An 18,575-nucleotide genomic window follows, 5' to 3' on the forward strand; every position below is an offset into this window, starting at 1 on the left:
GGAGGATCAGTATCATATTAAAAATCTCCTAGGTAGAGCTGCAGCATGATTAGATGTCTTACTCAATTGATGCTGGTAGGGTGCAGAATAGTAGTTATTGGATGGCTGTGAATGCCCTTTCGTTGAGTGTGTGAGAGAGCAGACTGTCCATAGTGGCAGAACGCTAAGCGTTGGTATTTAACACTAATATCAGTGAAATAATTTCCTTTCTTGCTGCCGATGACATCTCTTGGAATTACACAAGATCACATTGCTTGGCCCACTAAATTAGCATTTAGGTTGGACGAAAACCTTAGCTCATATGTTCAGAGTTCAGTTATTTTCTTATCTGAAACTAACATATTTTACAATGGGCATGATGGATGTTGCAGGTTCATTGATGACAGCCAAGCTTTCATGCTCGGAAACGACTACATCTTGCTCCATGTTGTCGGCTCAGCTAGATTCCTTAATCATGAGGAGATGGGACACGTCGATTGTTAGAGTACACTTGATAGGTGCATTTTGTGAAATTCTAGCCAAAAGATTGATAGCATGCTTGCCTGCTTGTTCTTTTTGGTTCAATAAATGTTCCTTTTCGTTTAAAAGTGCTAGATCTAATATTCGCTAGCAGACAGAAATGGTGGAGATCACCCAAAGTTCACAGCGGAAAATGAATTCCCATAAACGGAAAAGGCTGTCGCGATGGGGAAAGAGCTGAGCAGACGAAGGAGGCAAACCCGTCGGGGCGCGATCTTCTAGGTAGAATGCTTCATGAAGTTCAGTTTGTCTCGATTTTGTGTGGAACGACTGTCGCCCTGGTAACGGTATGCATTGTTGCAGAGGACGCAGCTGGGAGCCGTCATCGCTGAATAAAAGAACTTGTGCTTGATCATCTGGAGTTCGGACCGAATCCCCGTGCACCACCTCCCCACCAGAAACTCCACACAGCACTCCACTCCGGTGAGCACAGCAGCGGTTGTGTTGTTCCTCTGTGTCTGGTCCCCGATGTTGAAGAATTTGGTTATCAAAACTTGCCCGCGCCCAGGTACAGCAGGCTGCACCCCTGAGGCGCGGGCAAGTTCTTGCCAGTCTTGAAGCAACCTTTGGAGCCCGTTAAGTTGAAGAGGTCCAAATGCAATGAAAATGTCTGGGACTTGGGGGTATCGATAGAGAGACGAGTGTTAGTCGAGGAGGAGAGGCGAAACGCAAGAGGTGTGGAGCCAGCGTCAGAGTGGGACGTCGCTGCTCGTGCGCGCGCCGAAGGCGCCGGGACAAGGAGGCAGCGGCCGCAGCGGCCGGGATTGCTCCAGCCGTACAGCTATCCAGTGTGAGAGAGCAGTAGGCTTGCCGACGAAGGCTGTGGTCGAGGGAGGAGATGGCAAGCTGGTGGGAGGCCACAGCCAGGAGGCGTGTGGATCTGGAATGGATGTGGATGTTGTAGCGGGTTGTTGACATAGGGCGGCGGTGGAAGCCGAACCCAGTCACCAAGTCTTTCTCGCCAAACATGAGTGCTCGAAAGTTAAGGAAGTTGCGGCTCGTGACAAATCTGTCGAGGACGTAGAGAGCCATCGGCGCGAATTGGGGGTTTCCACGTTGGTGCGGGTCGATGGAGAAAGAACAGGGCTGTCAAACCTTGGGTTCGTTAAGGCAGGGAGCCGGCATGACAGATAGGCCAGCGGCATCGACAGAGCACGGGGTTTGGCCGAGCGCGTCCATGCAGAGCATCTGCTATGCGCCGCGCGTCGTCCATAGAAGGGCCAGGAAATTGAGCCTCTTGTCATCCGAGCGGTATGCTTTCGAACGCTAGCCTGGAGCGTAGCATTCGCGAGATGCACTCCCATATCGAACCTTGATTTTTCTGCTGCCTGTGCTTCGGCCGTGGATCGGTAGAAGAGGTGTTCCTTGGCTTTGATGCGACTGACCGTATACAAGCTGCCACCGGCACCGCCAGTGCCATACCTCTCCATCACAACATTCAGGAACTGTCGCGCCTTCATTCTATTTCTCCCCACTCCTCCTGGAAAACAGAGATGACGAATTAGAAGATGAATGAAACCCCAGAAGACAGGGCATTTCCACGAAAACAAACAAGACCGGCCAGGGAAACAAAATACGAACGTTCAACGGGCAAGAGAAATAAGGAGTGGTACCTGCGGCAGACAGATCCAAGTGTCTTCCCCTCCAATTTCACGGAATCGAAGGCGGCGGTTGCAGCGGGGGTGGAGGCGGCGTGCGGCGACGGCGGCCTGCGGCCTGCGGCTGCGGCTGCGGCTGCTGCTGGGATAGGGTGTGGCATCTAGGTTTAGCCGTCTCATTTCCTTCTCCGCCTTATATATATGGTATCGACATATCATGGGCTGGCGAGCCTTATAACAGCCCACACAGGTTTTGCCGCAGGGGAGTGTGCCAGATGGGCTGGCCCAGGCGCGCGGAAGGCCTCTTTTCACGCCCTTTTCTTGTCTTTTACTGGTTGTCCTGCCTGAGTGCTGACTGACTCGATCGGTAGCTTCCAGAGTAGACGTCGTCGTGAGTATGACACAACAAGCGAGAGTGTGGAGGGGAGATGAGAGAGTGAGATGGAGGTAACTAGTATAACGAAAGTAAAAAAGAAGAAAGGTGAAAAGAGGCCTTCCGCACGGGGGCGCCGTGGGAGCCTATGCCACGATCTGTGGGCCCAGCTGTCGACCCTTCCTGGCGGACAAGAACCTGTGTTGTATGGACTGTTATAGTCAGAAAGAAGTGAGTGGCCAGCGCCAGTGATAATGGTCGATATGCTCGATATATTATCAGTAAGGTGGGAGAAGGGAGAATGTATACGGGCGCGCTTAAACTAGAGATGCGACAGATGAACCATCTATCTCCAGCAGTCGAGAGAGCAAGCCCAGCCGCCGTCGCCGCCGCCGCCTCCACCCCCGCTGCAACCGCCGCCTTCGATTCCGTGAAATTGGAGGGGAAGACACTTGGATCTGTCTGCCGCAGGTACCACTCCTTATTTCTCTTGCCCGTTGAACGTTCGTATTTTGTTTCCCTGGCCGGTCTTGTTTGTTTTCGTGGAAATGCCCTGTCTTCTGGGGTTTCATTCATCTTCTAATTCGTCATCTCTGTTTTCCAGGAGGAGTGGGGAGAAATAGAATGAAGGCGCGACAGTTCCTGAATGTTGTGATGGAGAGGTATGCACTGGCGGTGCCGGGTTGGGCAAGCTTGTATACGGTCAAGTCGCATCAAGCCAAGGAACACCTCTTCTAACCGATCCACGGCCGAAGCACAGGCCAGCAGAAAATCAAGGTTCGATATGGGAGTGCATCTCGCGAATGCCTACGTCCAGGCTCAGGTTCGAAGCATACCGCTCGGATGACAAGAGGCTCAATTTCCTGCCCTTCTATGGACGACGCAGCGGCGGCGATAGCAAGATGCTCTGCATGGACGCCGCTGGCCACACCGTGCTCTGTGATGCCGCTGGCCTCTCTGTCATGCCGGCTCCCTGCCTTAACGAACCCAAGGTTGACAGCCCTGTTTCTTTCTCCATCACCCGCACCAACGTGGAAACCCCCAATCGCGCCGATGCTCTCTACGTCCTCGACAGATTTGTCACGAGCCGCAACTCCTTCAACTTCGAGGCACTCATGTTTGGCGAGAAGACTTGGGACTGGGTTCGGCTTCCACCGCCGCCCTATGTCAACAACCCGGCCTACAACTCCACATCCATCCAGTCCTACACGCTCCTGGCTGATGGCTCCACCATTTGCATCTCCTCCCCTCGGCACAGCCTCGTCGGCACCTACTGCTTCGACACGATTAGCTGTAAGTGGAGCAAGGCTGGCCGCTGGGCGCTGCCTTTGTACGGCCGGGCTGAGCATGTCCCTGAGCTGGGCAACCTCTGGTTCGGCATGGCCGACAACAGCCCCCACAATTTTTCCGCATTGGACCTCTCCAACCTAGACGGGGCTCCAAAGTTGCTTCAAGACTGGCAAGACCTTGACCCGCCTGAGGATTGGGTGCAGATGAGGTGCAGCCTGCTGTACCTGGGCGCGGGCAAGTTTTGCATAACCAAATTCTTCAACATCGGGGACCCAGACACAGAGGACAACACAACCGCTGCTGTGCTCACCGGAGTGGAGGTGCTGTGTGGAGTTTCTGGTGGGGAGGTGGTGCACGGGGGATCGTCCGAACTCCAGATGATCAAGCACAAGTCTTTTATCAGCTATGACGGCATCCAGTGCGTCCTCTGAAATACGTACCAGGGAAGTCGTTAAAACGAGAGCAAATGAATTATGAGCATTTTAGAAGACGGCCGAGTGGTTGTTTTCGTTGCAGCTGTTTCCATTGGAGGCCTTGTTCGTTTTATGGATCTATTTTCCGCTGGGATTGGGTTGATCTCCACCATTTCTTCTGCTAGAGAAATATAGATCCTAGCACTTTTAAACCATTTGATTAGTCCGCATGAGTGATTGAACTGAAAAGAACAAGCAAGCATGCATGCTTTCAATCTTTTGGCTAGAATTTCACAAAATGCATCTGTGGAGTGTACTCTAACAATCGACGTGTCCCATCTCCTCATGATTAAGGAGTTTAGCTGAGCCGGCAACATGGAGCAAGATGCCGTCGTTTCCGAGCATCAACTCTTGGTTGTCATCAATGAACCTGCAACATTCATCATGCCCATTGTAAAATATGATAGTTTCAAATAAGAAATAACTGAACTCTGAACATTTGATATTATCTAAATCCTTACTTTATGGAGTAAAGATTCCAAGAGAAGTCATCGGCAGCAAAAATGGGGGAATATATTTCACTGATTCTAGTGTTGCAACAACGTTAGGTCTCCAATGACAGTGCTCTACACAATCAGAAAGGGCATTAAGCCAAATAACTATTTTGCACCAAGATAATGAGAAAGCATATAATGTGAGTTACCTTAGGAGATTTTTAAATGATCTGATGAAAGGCCTCCCAACCATGGCTGCTTGTTGATATGAAGCGTTATTATTGAAATATCCAATAAAGCAATACCCTTGCACGTTCCGGTTCCATACCAGCTGCCTGCAGACCAACATGCCTGTCTTTCTACTATACCATGAGAAATAAAAAAATGTGGTAGGAGTAGTTCATATCTTCAATATAAAAATCACAGACAACAGCTTCCTCAATTCATCTTCCAGCCAAAATATGAACCTCCTGGAAAGATGGACAGACATAATTAGTGTACATAGAAAACTAGTGGTGCACAAATTCATTGAATAAGCATGTGCATCCATTCATCAAAATCCTTGTATACAAAAATCTTAAATTAACTATGGTGTGTCTTGACAAAAATTTCCCCTTTTTTTTGCGTAAGTATGACAAAAGATTCACTAGCAAGATTGAGATGGATACATCAGGCATTGAGAGGATCCTGGATCTCAACAAACGACTCGTGATTATCCAAATAACCTCTGTTAGTCAAAAATCTGTCGCTAATTCAGATGTTCTCAAATTCAGACCTCCCAGGATGTCATCAAATTCAATGTGATGCACCATTCTGTCTGGAAAATGGTGACGCAGCCTGGGGGGTGATAGCTGGTACTCCCTCCGTAAACTAATATAAGAGCGTTTAGATTACTACTTTAATGATCTAAACGTTCTTATATTAGTTTACAGAGGGAGTAGCTCGTGGTTTACAGAGGGAGTAGCTCGTGGTGGTATGAAAAGCTGGAACGGTCATGGGCTACTCCGAGCATGCAGTGGTGCTGGACGGTCTGAAGGTGCAAATGCGTAATGCCTCATTTGGTTTGGAAGAAACTAAAACGTACGGAGTAGGATTTGGAGTAGTATAGGAATTTGATAAGATGACACTTGTCATCCTAAAAAATTGTCTTGCCTCGTTCCTACGCAAAAAATAAGCTTTGAGTGGATACAACAAAAAACGAACTTTGGGTGGATGTGTACTTTCCTCCAAAAAACACAGAAAATGAATAATATTCATATGAAAGTACACGTTTCCTACGAACCAAATACATCTATAGAAAAATTTCCTATAAAATCCTTGTTCCTACGTTGTTCCTATGAAAATCCTCCAAACTGAATAAGGCCTAAGTGGGTTTCTGCTACGAATTTCAGACGTCTCGTAGGGAAGCACACGACACAAGGCATGCCCTTGCTAAACTAGGCCTTCAATGTAAGGAAGAGGATGGCTCTCGGGTGCCACACACCCCTACATAAATATAGCACTAAAAGATATATTAGAAAATTTAGAAAAATCTAAAATTTTGGAATATGAAACCTGGGTGCCCGTTGTACACACGTGTTCAATTTCGTGGGGAATGGGTGCCCGTGGTAATGTCAATAAAAAAGAAAAAAAATTCGTATGTGTAAATAAAAACAGGCTATAACGTATGTCGACCGTAATTCCTGCTCCGCGGATACCACGGGCACCTACTCCCCATAAAAATGAACACGGGTGTACAATGGGCACTCAGGTTTTGTATCCCAAAATTTCCTAATATTTTTTAATACTATTTTCATATAGGGGTGATATGGTTCCAATGCATTTCCCTTCAATGTAATGGTGACTATTGGTTGGGGCACCACCCTATGGCACCGTCTGAGAGGAAGTTTGTGCGGTGCCAGGTAGGATGCTGCCCTTTCCATTCGAATTCTAGCTCTGATTGATAACATACATGCATATACAACTGATGCATTCTCATCAAAAAGTGAACCAAATTCAGCAAATAAACAAACAGTTCTTCAAACATTCTGTAGGCAATCATTCAACATAATTCCATAGACGACAGATATAATTTTCTACAGAAATCTTATGTCAACTATTTACTAAGAATGCTAGGTTAACAAGGTCAGAATAGTACTATTATCCACAATAAGGTAATTTGTTTCTTGCGCAGATCAACACTGCCAAACCCAGCCATCAAAAACCCAGAAACAGTGATCTGCAAGAATAAGAAAACTCAATGTCAAACATTACTTCGGTTGTTAAAAAAATCATTCATTCACTCATCATAAACATTATTTTTTGTTGTCAAATCCTATACACCAAATTGGCATTTACAAGAAGTCAACTTCTCATTTCTAAATGGCTGAAACGTGATCTACTCCCTTCGTACCTAAATATATGTCGTTTTGGTAGGGATTATTAGATAACAACAAATGCTAACAATCAAATTCCTATGGACAAAAATCAGACCATAAGAATCTAAGACAAACATACAAGCACTGAAGTATATGGGGCATCCTTTAAAAGTCCAGTCAACGTTTCATACGAATCCAACCAAATCTAATATCATACAAGGATGTGAGAAGAGAAGGCACCTTTGGGAATGATAGCTTTGGTGGAGGTTCGACAACTTCACCAAAGTTGACACCTTAATTACCAGCCTTGTGCTTCTTTTTCTTCTCATCCAGATGTCTATAATCAATGATACAAGATATGTTATTTTCCATTTATTATTATATGTTGCCATGAGTGAATGTGGAGGTTTTCTTAGAGTATTTGTCCTAGTTCAAAAATAAAAGCTGAAGAAACATACATGGTTTATTCCTTACACGAGGGAACATTGGATCCAAATGGATTGATGCGAAAGCTACACAATTAGAGTCAAGCAAACCAGGACAGATCAAATGGTTAGACAACTTATTTCTGCATTTTCCGCTTCTTCAAAACCAGGACATTCGCCTCAAGTTCCTTGAAAAATATCCTCAATAGGATTTCCAAAACCACCCTCGAATCCACCACCTCCAACAACAACTTTCTCATATTCGTCAGCGCCAATCTGTAAAACCAGGCGAAGTTATCAATGCAGACTCCATGTTAGCATGATAATCTGGGCAAGCTTACTCTAAAAGGTTGGTGTTTTAATTTTCTAGAAAGGTAGGTGACCCTTGCAATAGGTGAACACAAAACAAAGAATTGGTCAAAGTGTATTTCTGTCTAATTATCTTAAGTTTCAAGCAATTAATTCTTTGTAACTCATGAACATACAAAAAGAAACATCCATTGTGAATCAAAGGAAAATAGACGTATATAATTAGAGGAATTAAACTGTTACCTGATCATAGAGCATCATAGAGCGTTTTTCTTCATCCTTCAAAGTCTACATAGAAAACGTGAAAATGCATGTATCAGTACTATGGAAAGCTGTACATCTTCAAATTGACAACCTTGCTTGGGCTGGCTTTGCTGCCCTGGGCCGTCCACGGCCCCTTCCAGGCTGGAAGGCCCCATCCCTCAAAAAAAAAAACTCAACTCCTGTGAAAGAAAATTATTCAAATTTCATCTACAATGACCCTTACAGCTAAACAACAACAACAACAACAACAAGCTTACACGACCACCAGACAATGTATATCTATCTGACTGACGCACATACATGATGATATCATGAGTACATTTATATCAGTTGGTGCTCTGGAGGGAGGATGTCAGAAGCGCCTCTTCTGTTGAGGGTACCCGGCTACACCCCCCATCCCTTGATCTGCCTTCCTTCCCAACTGTCAACGCCAAGAAAATCAAACGATTTGTTGATAGTCACAAGCGTTATAACAGTAGCTAGGAACATAAGAGAATTTAAAAATATACAACAGACATGGTGTGGATGAGACTGGCCACCCGCGCCTCTCTGCATTGCCATGTTACCGGGATTCATCCCATTGCTTGGGGCCCTGCACCTCAGGCATCCATGTTTGTACCCGGAGGCATTCCTTGCATACCACCCATAGGCTGTTGCATTTGCCTTGGGAGTGGTCTTGGTACACGCTGGCCTCCCGAAGTTCCATTCCCTGATGGCTGAAACATGAACGCATCCTGTTATTATAGATCATAGCACGACAGTTCTTAAGAATATTTTGGTTCACTCAAAGTGGGACTAAATCAAATCTTCTGAGGGAATTAAACAAGAAACATAATCTAATGCATCAGGAAATCATAAGTATAATCAGTGTAACGGACATGAGGATTTCACTTACCAGTTCGGAATGCATATCAATGGTGAGTACTGCATCGAATTCATTGGCCTTCAGTGCTTCAAGAATGAAGTCATCAGACACATCTGGGAACATCAGCGAGAGAGATTCCACCATGGCGAGATGAATATCCGCGTAACTTGACTCAGCAGGTTCTCCTTTTGATGATGACTCAGTAGAGATGTTGATCTTTCCTAGGCTTTCAGCATAGTCGTCAAAAGAAAGGGACTTTGGGAGTTGATACCCAGCAGACGTGTCAGCGGTCTCATTCTTTTCAGTCTCATCTACTTGCTTCTCAGGGTCCTTCTTTCCTTTCAAGGCAGTCACAAAAGAAGCGGCATGCGAATCAACTGAAAAGACCACTCCATTGCTCGTGATTCAGTAGATCTACCAAAATAATCAAGGAAATGTTGGGGAACGTAGTAATTTCAAAAAATTTCCTACGCACACGCAAGATCATGGTGATGCATAGCAACGAGAGGGGAGAGTGTTGTCTACGTACCCTCGTAGACCGAAGCGGAAGCGTTGACGCAACGTAGAGGAAGTAGTCGTACGTCTTCCCGATCCGACTGTTGGGGAACGTAGCAGAAAATCAAAATTTTCCTACGTGTCACCAAGATCTATCTATGGAGAGACCAGCAACGGGGGGAAGGAGAGTGCATCTACATACCCTTGTAGATCGCTAAGCGGAAGCGTTCAAGAGAACGGGGTTGATGGAGTCGTACTCGTCGTGATCCAAATCACCGGAGATCCTAGTGCCGAACGGACGGCACCTCCACGTTCAACACACGTACAGCCCGGTGACGTCTCCCACGCCTTGATCCAGCAAGGAGAGAGGGAGAGGTTGAGGAAGTCTCCATCCAGCAGCAGCACAACGGCGTGGTGGTGGTGGAGGAGCGTGGCAATCCTGCAGGGCTTCGCCAAGCACCGCTGGAGAGGAGGAGGGACTTGGGAGAGGGGAGGGCTGCACCAAAGGCAAAGGTATCGCTGCCCTCCACCCTCCACACATATATATAGGGGCAAGGGAGAGGGGGGCCGGCCCCCCCAGATCCCATCTGAGGAGGGGGCGACGGCCAAGGGGGGTTGCCTTGCCCCCCAAGGCAAGGGGGCGCCCCCCCCTTTAGGGTTCCCCCAAAACCCTAGGCGCATGGGCCCTAGGGGGGGAGGCGCCCAGCCCACTAAGGGGCTGGTCCCTCTCCACATACAGCCCATAGGGCCCTCCGGGGCAGGTGGACCCTCCCGGTGGACCCCCGGAACCCCTTCGGTGGTCCCGGTACAATACCGGGAAACCCCCGAATTATTCCGGTGACCGTATGATGACTTCCCATATATGAATCTTTACCTCCGGACCATTCCGGAACTCCTCGTGACGTCCGAGATCGCATCCGGGACTCTGAACTACCTTCGGTAACCACATACAAACTTCCTTTATAACCCTAGCATCACCGAACCTTAAGTGTGTAGACCCTACGGGTTTGGGAGACATGCAGACATGACCGAGACGTTCTCTGGTCAATAACCAACAACGGGATCTGGATACCCATGTTGGCTCCCACATGTTCCACGATGATCTCATCAGATGAACCACGATGTCAAGGACTTAATCAATCCCGTATACAATTCCCTTTGTCTAGCGGTACGATACTTGCCCGAGATTCGATCGTCGGTATCCCGATACCTTGTTCAATCTCGTTACCGGCAAGTCTCTTTACTCGTTCCGTAACACATCATCCCGTGATCAACTCCTTGATCACATTGTGCGCATTATGATGATGTCCTACCGAGTGGGCCCAGAGATACCTCTCCGTTTACACGGAGTGACAAATCCCAGTCTCGATTCATGCCAACCCAACAGACACTTTTGGAGATACCTGTAATGTACCTTTATAGCCACCAAGTTACGTTGTGACGTTTGGCACACCCAAAGTATTCCTACAGTATCCGGGAGTTGCACATTCTCATGGTCTAAGGAAATGATACTTGACATTAGAAAAGCTTTAGCATACGAACTACACGATGTTGTGCTATGCTTAGGATTGGGTCTTGTCCATCACATCATTCTCCTAATGATGTGATCCCGTTATCAACGACATCCAATGTCCATGGTCAGGAAACCGTAACCATCTATTGATCAACGAGCTAGTCAACTAGAGGCTTACTAGGGACATGGTGTTGTCTATGTATCCACACATGTATCTGAGTTTCCTATCAATACAATTCTAGCATGGATAATAAACGATTATCATGAACAAGGAAATATAATAATAATCAATTTATTATTGCCTCTAGGGCATATTTCCAACACCGACCGATCCAAGCACCGTTACTCCGGCACCTTCGAGTTCTTGGCACACGTTCAGCTCGATGACGATCCCCGGGCTCCGATCCAGTAAAGCGTCGGGGAGGAGTTCCGTCAGCACGACGGCGTGGTGACGATCTTGATTTTCTACTGTCGCAGGGCTTCGCCTAAGCACTGCAACAATATGACCGAGGTGGAATATGGTGGAAGGGGGCACCGCACACGGCTAAGGAACGATCACGAAGATCAACTTGTGTGTCTATGGGGTGCCCCCTGCCCCCGTATATAAAGGAGTGGAGGAGGGGAGGGCCGGCCCTCTCTATGGCGCACCCTAGGGGAGGCCTACTCCCACCGGGAGTAGGATTCTCCCTTTCCTAGTCCAACTAGGAGTTCTTCCATGTAGTAGGAGTAGGAAACAAGGAAGGGGCGCAGCCCCTCCCCCTAGTCCAATTCGGACCAGGCCTTGGGGGGCGCGCGGCCTTCCCTAGGCAGCCCCTCTCTCTTTCCCGTATGGCCCAATAAGGCCCAATACTTCTCCCGGCGAATTCCCGTAACTCGCCGGTACTCCGAAAAATACCCGAATCACTCGGAACCTTTCCGATGTCCGAATATAGTCGTCCAATATATCAATCTTTACGTCTCGACCATTTCGAGACTGCTCGTCATGTCCCCGATCTCATCTGGGACTCCGAACTCCTTCGGTACATCAAAACTCATAATATAATTATCATCGAAACCTTAAGCGTGCGGACCCTACGGTTCGAGAACAATGTAGACATGACCGAGACACGTCTCCGGTCAATAACCAATAGCGGGACCTGGATGCCCATATTGGCTCCTACATATTCTATGAAGATCTTTATCGGTCAGACCGCATAACAACATACGTTGTTCCCTTTGTCATCGGTATGTTACTTGCCTGAGATTCGATCATCGGTATCTCAATACCTAGTTCAATCTCGTTACCGGCAAGTCTCTTTACTTGTTCCGTAATACATCATCTCACAACTAACTCATTAGTTGCAATGCTTGCAAGGCTTATGTGATGTGCATTACCGAGAGGGCCCAGAGATACCTCTCCGACAATCGGAGTGACAAATCCTAATCTCGAAATACGCCAACCCAACATGTACCTTTGGAGACACCTGTAGAGCACCTTTATAATCACCCAGTTACGTTGTGACGTTTGGTAGCACACAAAATGTTCCTCCGGTAAACGGGAGTTGCATAATCTCATAGTCATAGGAACATGTATAAGTCATGAAGAAAGCAATAGCAACATACTAAACGATCGAGTGCTAAGCTAATGGAATGGGTCATGTCAATCAGATCATTCAACTAATGATGTGACCTCATTTAATCAAATAACAACTCTTTGTTCATGGTTAGGAAACATAACCATCTTTGATTAACGAGCTAGTCAAGTAGAGGCATACTAGTGACACTCTGTTTGTTTATATATTCACACATGTATTATGTTTCCAGTTAATACAATTCTAGCATGAATAATAAACATTTATCATGATATATGAGGAAATAAATAATAACTTTATTATTGCCTCTAGGGCATATTTCCTTCAGTCTCCCACTTGCACTAGAGTCAATAATCTAGATCACATCGCCATGTGATTTAACATCAATAGTTCACATCTTTATGTGATTGGTTCACATCTCCATGTGACTAACACCCAAAGGGTTTACTAGATTCAATAATCTAGTTCACATCGCTATGTGGTTAAGACCCAAAAAGTGATCATGTTTTGCTTGTGAGAGAAGTTTAGTCAACGGGTCTGCCACATTCAGATCCGCATGTATTTTGCAAATTTCTATGTCAACAATGCTCTGCATGGAGCTACTCTAGCTAATTGCTCCCACTTTCAATATGTATCCAGATTGAGACTTAGAGTCATCTGGATCAGTGTCAAAACTTGCATCGACGTAACCCTTTACGATGAACCTTTTGTCACCTCCGTAATCGAGAAACATATCCTTATTCCAGTAAGGATAATTTTGACCGCTGTCCATTGATCTACTCCTAGATCACTATTGTACTCCCTCTCTTAACACAGTGTATGGTATACAATAGATCTGGTACACAGCATGGCATACTTTATAGAACCTATGACTGAGGCATAGGGAATGACTTTCATTCTCTTTCTATCTTCTGCCGTGGTCGGGCTTTGAGTCTTACTCAACTTCACACCTTGTAACACAGGCAAGAAACTTTTCTTTGACTGTTCCATTTTGAACTACTTCAAAATCTTGTCAAGGTATGTACTCATTGAAAAAACTTATCAAGCGTCTTGATCTATCTCTATAGATCTTGATACTCAATATGTAAGCAGCTTTACCGAGGTCTTTCTTTGAAAAAATCCTTTCAAACACTCCTTTATGCTTTGCAGAATAATTCTACATTATTTCCGATCAACAATATGTCATACACATATACTTGTCAGAAATGCTGCAGTGCTCCCACTCACTTTCTTGTAAATACAGGCTTCTCCGAAAGTTTGTATAAAACCGAATGCTTTGATCACACTATCAAAGCGTTTATTTCAACTCTGAGAGGCTTGCACCAGTCCATAAATGGATCGCTGGAGCTTGCACACTTTGTTAGCTCCCTTTGGATCGACAAAACCTTCCGGTTGCATCATATACAACTCTTCTTCCAGAAATCCATTCAGGAATGCAGTTTTGACATCCATCTGCCAAATTTCATAATCATAAAATGCGGCAATTGCTAACATGATTCGGACAGACTTAAGCATCGCTACGGGTGAGAAGGTCTCATCGTAGTCAACCCCTTGAACTTGTCAAAAACTTTTTGCGACAAGTCGAGCTTTGTAGACAGTAATATTACCGTCAGCATCAGTCTTCTTCTTGAAGATCCATTTATTTTCTATGGCTTGCCGATCATCGGGCAAATCCATCAAAGTCCATACTTTGTTCTCATACATGGATCATATCTCAGATTTCACGGCCTCAAGCCATTTATCGGAATCTGGGCTCATCATCGCTTCCTCATAGTTCGTAGGTTCGTCATGGTCAAGTAACATGACCTCCAGAATAGGATTACCGTACCACTCTGGTGTGGATCTCACTCTGGTTGACCTACGAGGTTTGGTAGTAACTTGATCCGAAGTTACTTGATCATCATCATTATCTTCCTCGCTAATTGGTGCAGGAGTCACAGGAACAGATTTCTGTGATGAACTACTTTCCAATTATGGAGCAGGTACAGTTACCTCATCAAGTTCTACTTTCCTCCCACTCACTTCTTTCGAGAGAAACTCCTTCTCCAGAAAGTTTCCAAATTTAGCAACAAAAGTCTTGCCTTCGGATCTGTGATAGAAGGTGTACCCAACAGTAACCTTTTGGGTATCCTATGAAGACACACTTTTCCGATTTGGGTTTGAGCTTATCAGGATGAAACTTTTTCACATAAGCATTGCAACCCCAAACTTTGAGAAACGACAACTTTGGTTTCTTGCCAAACCACAGTTCATACGGTGTCGTCTCAACAGGTTTAGATGGTGCCCTTTTAACGTTAATGCAGCTGTCTCTAATGCATAACCCCAAAACGATAGTGGTAGATCGGTAAGAGACATCATAGATTGCACTATATCCAATAAAGTACGGTTATGACGTTCGGACACACCATTATGCTGTGGTGTTCCATGTGGCATGAGTTTGTGAAACTATTCCACATTGTTTTAATTGAAGACCAAACTCGTAACTCAAATATTTTACTTCTGTGATCATATCGTAGAAACTTTCATTTTTGTTACGATGATTCTCCACTTCACTCTGAAATTCTTTGAATTTTTCAACTGTTTCAGACTTGTGTTTCATTAAGTAGATATACCCATATCTGCTCAAATCATCTGTGAAGATCAGAAAATAATGATACTTGTCGCGAGCCTCAATATTCATCGGACCACATACATCAGTATGTATGATTTCCAGCAAATCTGTTGCTCGCTCCATTGTTCCGAAGAATAGAGTTTTAGTCATCTTGCCCATGAGGCATGGTTCGCAAGCATCAACTGATTCATAATCAAGTGATTCCAAAAGCCCATCAGCATGGAGTTTCTTCATGCGCTTTACACCAATATGACCTAAACGGCAGTTGTAGGATCGAAAGTATGTCTAGAGGGGGGTGATTAGACTACTTGACCAAATAAAAACTTAACCTTTTCCCAATTTTAGTTCTTGGCAGATTTTAGCTATCTTAGGACAAGTCAAGCAATCATCACACTATTCATGCAAGCATGCAAAGAGTATATTGGCAGCAGAAAGTAAAGCATGCAACTTGCAAGAGTATAAAGGGAAGGGTTTGGAGAATTCAAACGCTATTGGAGACACGGATGTTTTTCCCGTGGTTCGGATAGGTGGTGCTATCCTACATCCACGTTGATGGAGACTTCAACCCACGAAGGGTAACGGTTGCGCGAGTCCACGGAGGGCTCCACCCATGAAGGGTCCACGAAGAAGCAACCTTGTCTATCCCACCATGGCCATCGCCCACGAAGGACTTGCCTCACTAGCGGTAGATCTTCACGAAGTAGGCGATCTCCTTGCCCTTACAAACTCCTTGGTTCAACTCCACAATCTTGTCGGAGGCTCCCAAGTGACACCTAGCCAATCTAGGAGACACCACTCTCCAAGAAGTAACAAATGGTGTGTTGATGATGAACTCCTTAATCTTGTGCTTCAAATGATAGTCTCCCCAACACTCAACTCTCTCTCATAGGATTTGGATCTGGTGGAAAGAAGATTTGAGTGGAAAGCAACTTGGGGAAGGCTAGAGATCAAGATTCATATGGTTGGAATGGAATATCTTGGTCTCAACACATGAGTAGGTGGTTCTCTCTCAGAACATATGAATTGGAATGGTGTATTTGTTCTGATGGCTCTCTTCCATGAGTGAAGAGGAGGTGGAGGGGTATTTATAGCCTCCACACAAAATCCAACCGTTACACACAATTTACCAATCTCGGTGGGACCGAATCAGAAAACTCGGTCGGACCGAAATAGTAAACCTAGTGACCGTTAGGAATTTCGGTGGGACTGACATGCAACTCGGTAGGACCGATTCGGTTAGGGTTTGGGCATAACGTAATCTCGGTGAGACCGATTGCACAAACTCGGTGAGACCGAGTTTGGCAATAAGCTAACCAGAGAGTTGGTCAGGTAAACTCGGTGGGACCGATTTGCTCTTTCGGTGAGACCGGAATGTTACAAAAAGGAAACAGAGAGTTTACATTGCAATCTCGGTGGGACCGATTCGCTCTTTCGGTGAGACCGAAAAGTTACGAAAGGGAAACAGAGAGTTTGCAACCCCATCTCGGTGAGACCGAGATCCCTATCGGTAGGACCGAATTGCTAGGGTTTGGCAGTGGCAAATGACAAGTGAAACTCGGTGGCGCCGGATTGAAAGAATCGGTATGACCGAGTTTGGCTTAGGGTTTAGGTCATTTGTGGCTATGGAAAAGTGGTTGAGGATTTTGGAGCATATCACTAAGCACATAAAGCAAGAGGCTCATTAAGCAACACCTCATCCCTCCTTGATAGTATTGGCTTTTCCTAAAGACTCAATGTGATCTTGGATCACTAAAATATAAAATGAAGAGTCTTGATCTTTGAGCTTGAGCCAATTCTTTGTCCTTAGCATTTTGAGGGTTCCACTTTCATATTCATGCCATGCCAATCATTGAGCTTTCCTGAAATAATCATCTTGGAATAGCATTAGCTCAATGAGCTATATGTTGTTATGAATTACCAAAACCACCTAGGGATAGTTGCACTTTCAGCAGTGCCACAAATAAGTTGCACTATCATTATTAACTTTGCATCTTTTGGTTCAATATTATGATTATGTGTATCACTACGATCGAGATCCAATGAACTATTTTCATTGGGTGTGTAACCATATAAGGTTTTATTCATGTAAACAGAACAACAATTTATTCTCTTACTTAAATGAATAACCGTATTACAATAAACATGATCAAATCATATTCATGCTCAACGCAAACACCAAATAACACTTATTTAGGTTCAACACTAATCCCGAAATTATAGGGAGTGTGCGATGATGATCATATCAATCTTGGAACCACTTCCAACACACATCGTCACTTCACCCTTAACTAGTCTCTGTTTATTCTGCAATTCCCGTTTCGAGTTACTAATCTTAGCAACTGAACTAGTATCAAATACTGAGGGGTTGCTATAAACACTAGTAAAGTACACGTCAATAACATGTATATCAAATATACTTATGTTCACTTTGCCATCCTTCTTCTCCGCCAATCACTTGGGGTAGTTCCGCTTCCAGTGACCAGTCCCTTTGCAGTAGAAGCACTTAGTCTCAGGCTGAGGACCAGACTTGGGCTTCTTCACTTGAGCAGCAACTTGCTTGCTGTTCTTCTTGAAGTTCCCCTTTTTTCCTTTGCCCTTTTCTTGAAACTAGTGATCTTGTCAACCATCAACACTTGATGTCTTTCTTGATTTCTACCTTCATCGATTTCATCATCATGAAAAGCTCGGGAGTCGTTTTCGTCATCCCTTGCATACTATAGTTCATCACGAAGTTCTACTAACTTGGTGATGGTGACTAGAGAATTCTGTCAATCACTATCTTATCTGGAAGATTAACTCCCACTTGATTCAAGCGATTGTAGTACCCAGACAATCTGAGCACATGCTCACTAGTTGAGCGATTCTCCTCCATCTTTTAGCTATAGAACTTGTTGGAGACTTCATATCTCTCAACTCGGGTATTTTCTTGAAATATTAACTTCAACTCCTGGAACATCTCATATGGTCCATGACGTTCAAAATGTCTTTGAAGTCCCGATTCTAAGCCGTTAAGCACGGTGCACTAAACTATCAAGTAGTCATCATATTGAGCTAGCCAAACGTTCATAACGTCTGCATCTACTCCTGCAATAGGTCTGTCACCTAGCGGTGCATCAAGGACATAATTCTTCTATGCAGCAATGAGGATAAACCTCAGATCACGGATCCAATCCGCATCATTTCTACTAACATCTTTCAACACAATTTTCTCTAGGAACATATCAAAATAAACATACGAAAGCAACAACGCGAGCTATTGATCTACAAAATAGATATGCTAATACTACCAGTACTAAGTTCATGATAAATTAAAGTTCAATTAATCATATTACTTAAGAACTCCCACTTAGATAGACATCCCTCTAATCCTCTAAGTGATCACGTGATCCAAATACACTAAACCATGTCCGATCATCACGTGAGATGGAGCAGTTTCATTGGTGAACATCACTATGTTGATCATATCTACTATATGATT

General features: G+C 45.0%; 1 protein-coding gene across 1 annotated transcript; it reads left to right on the plus strand.

The window, feature by feature from the left end:
* Positions 1-3,274: 3,274 nt before the first annotated feature.
* Positions 3,275-4,492, plus strand: LOC125556227. The gene has a single exon (XM_048719002.1). It carries the CDS (start codon positions 3,294-3,296, stop codon positions 4,209-4,211), a length of 918 nt encoding a protein of 305 aa, XP_048574959.1. The 5' UTR covers positions 3,275-3,293; the 3' UTR covers positions 4,212-4,492.
* Positions 4,493-18,575: the final 14,083 nt, after the last annotated feature.

The sequence above is a fragment of the Triticum urartu genome, chromosome 5, assembly GCF_003073215.2.
Source record: "Triticum urartu cultivar G1812 chromosome 5, Tu2.1, whole genome shotgun sequence".
Taxonomy (NCBI): Eukaryota; Viridiplantae; Streptophyta; class Magnoliopsida; order Poales; family Poaceae; genus Triticum; species Triticum urartu.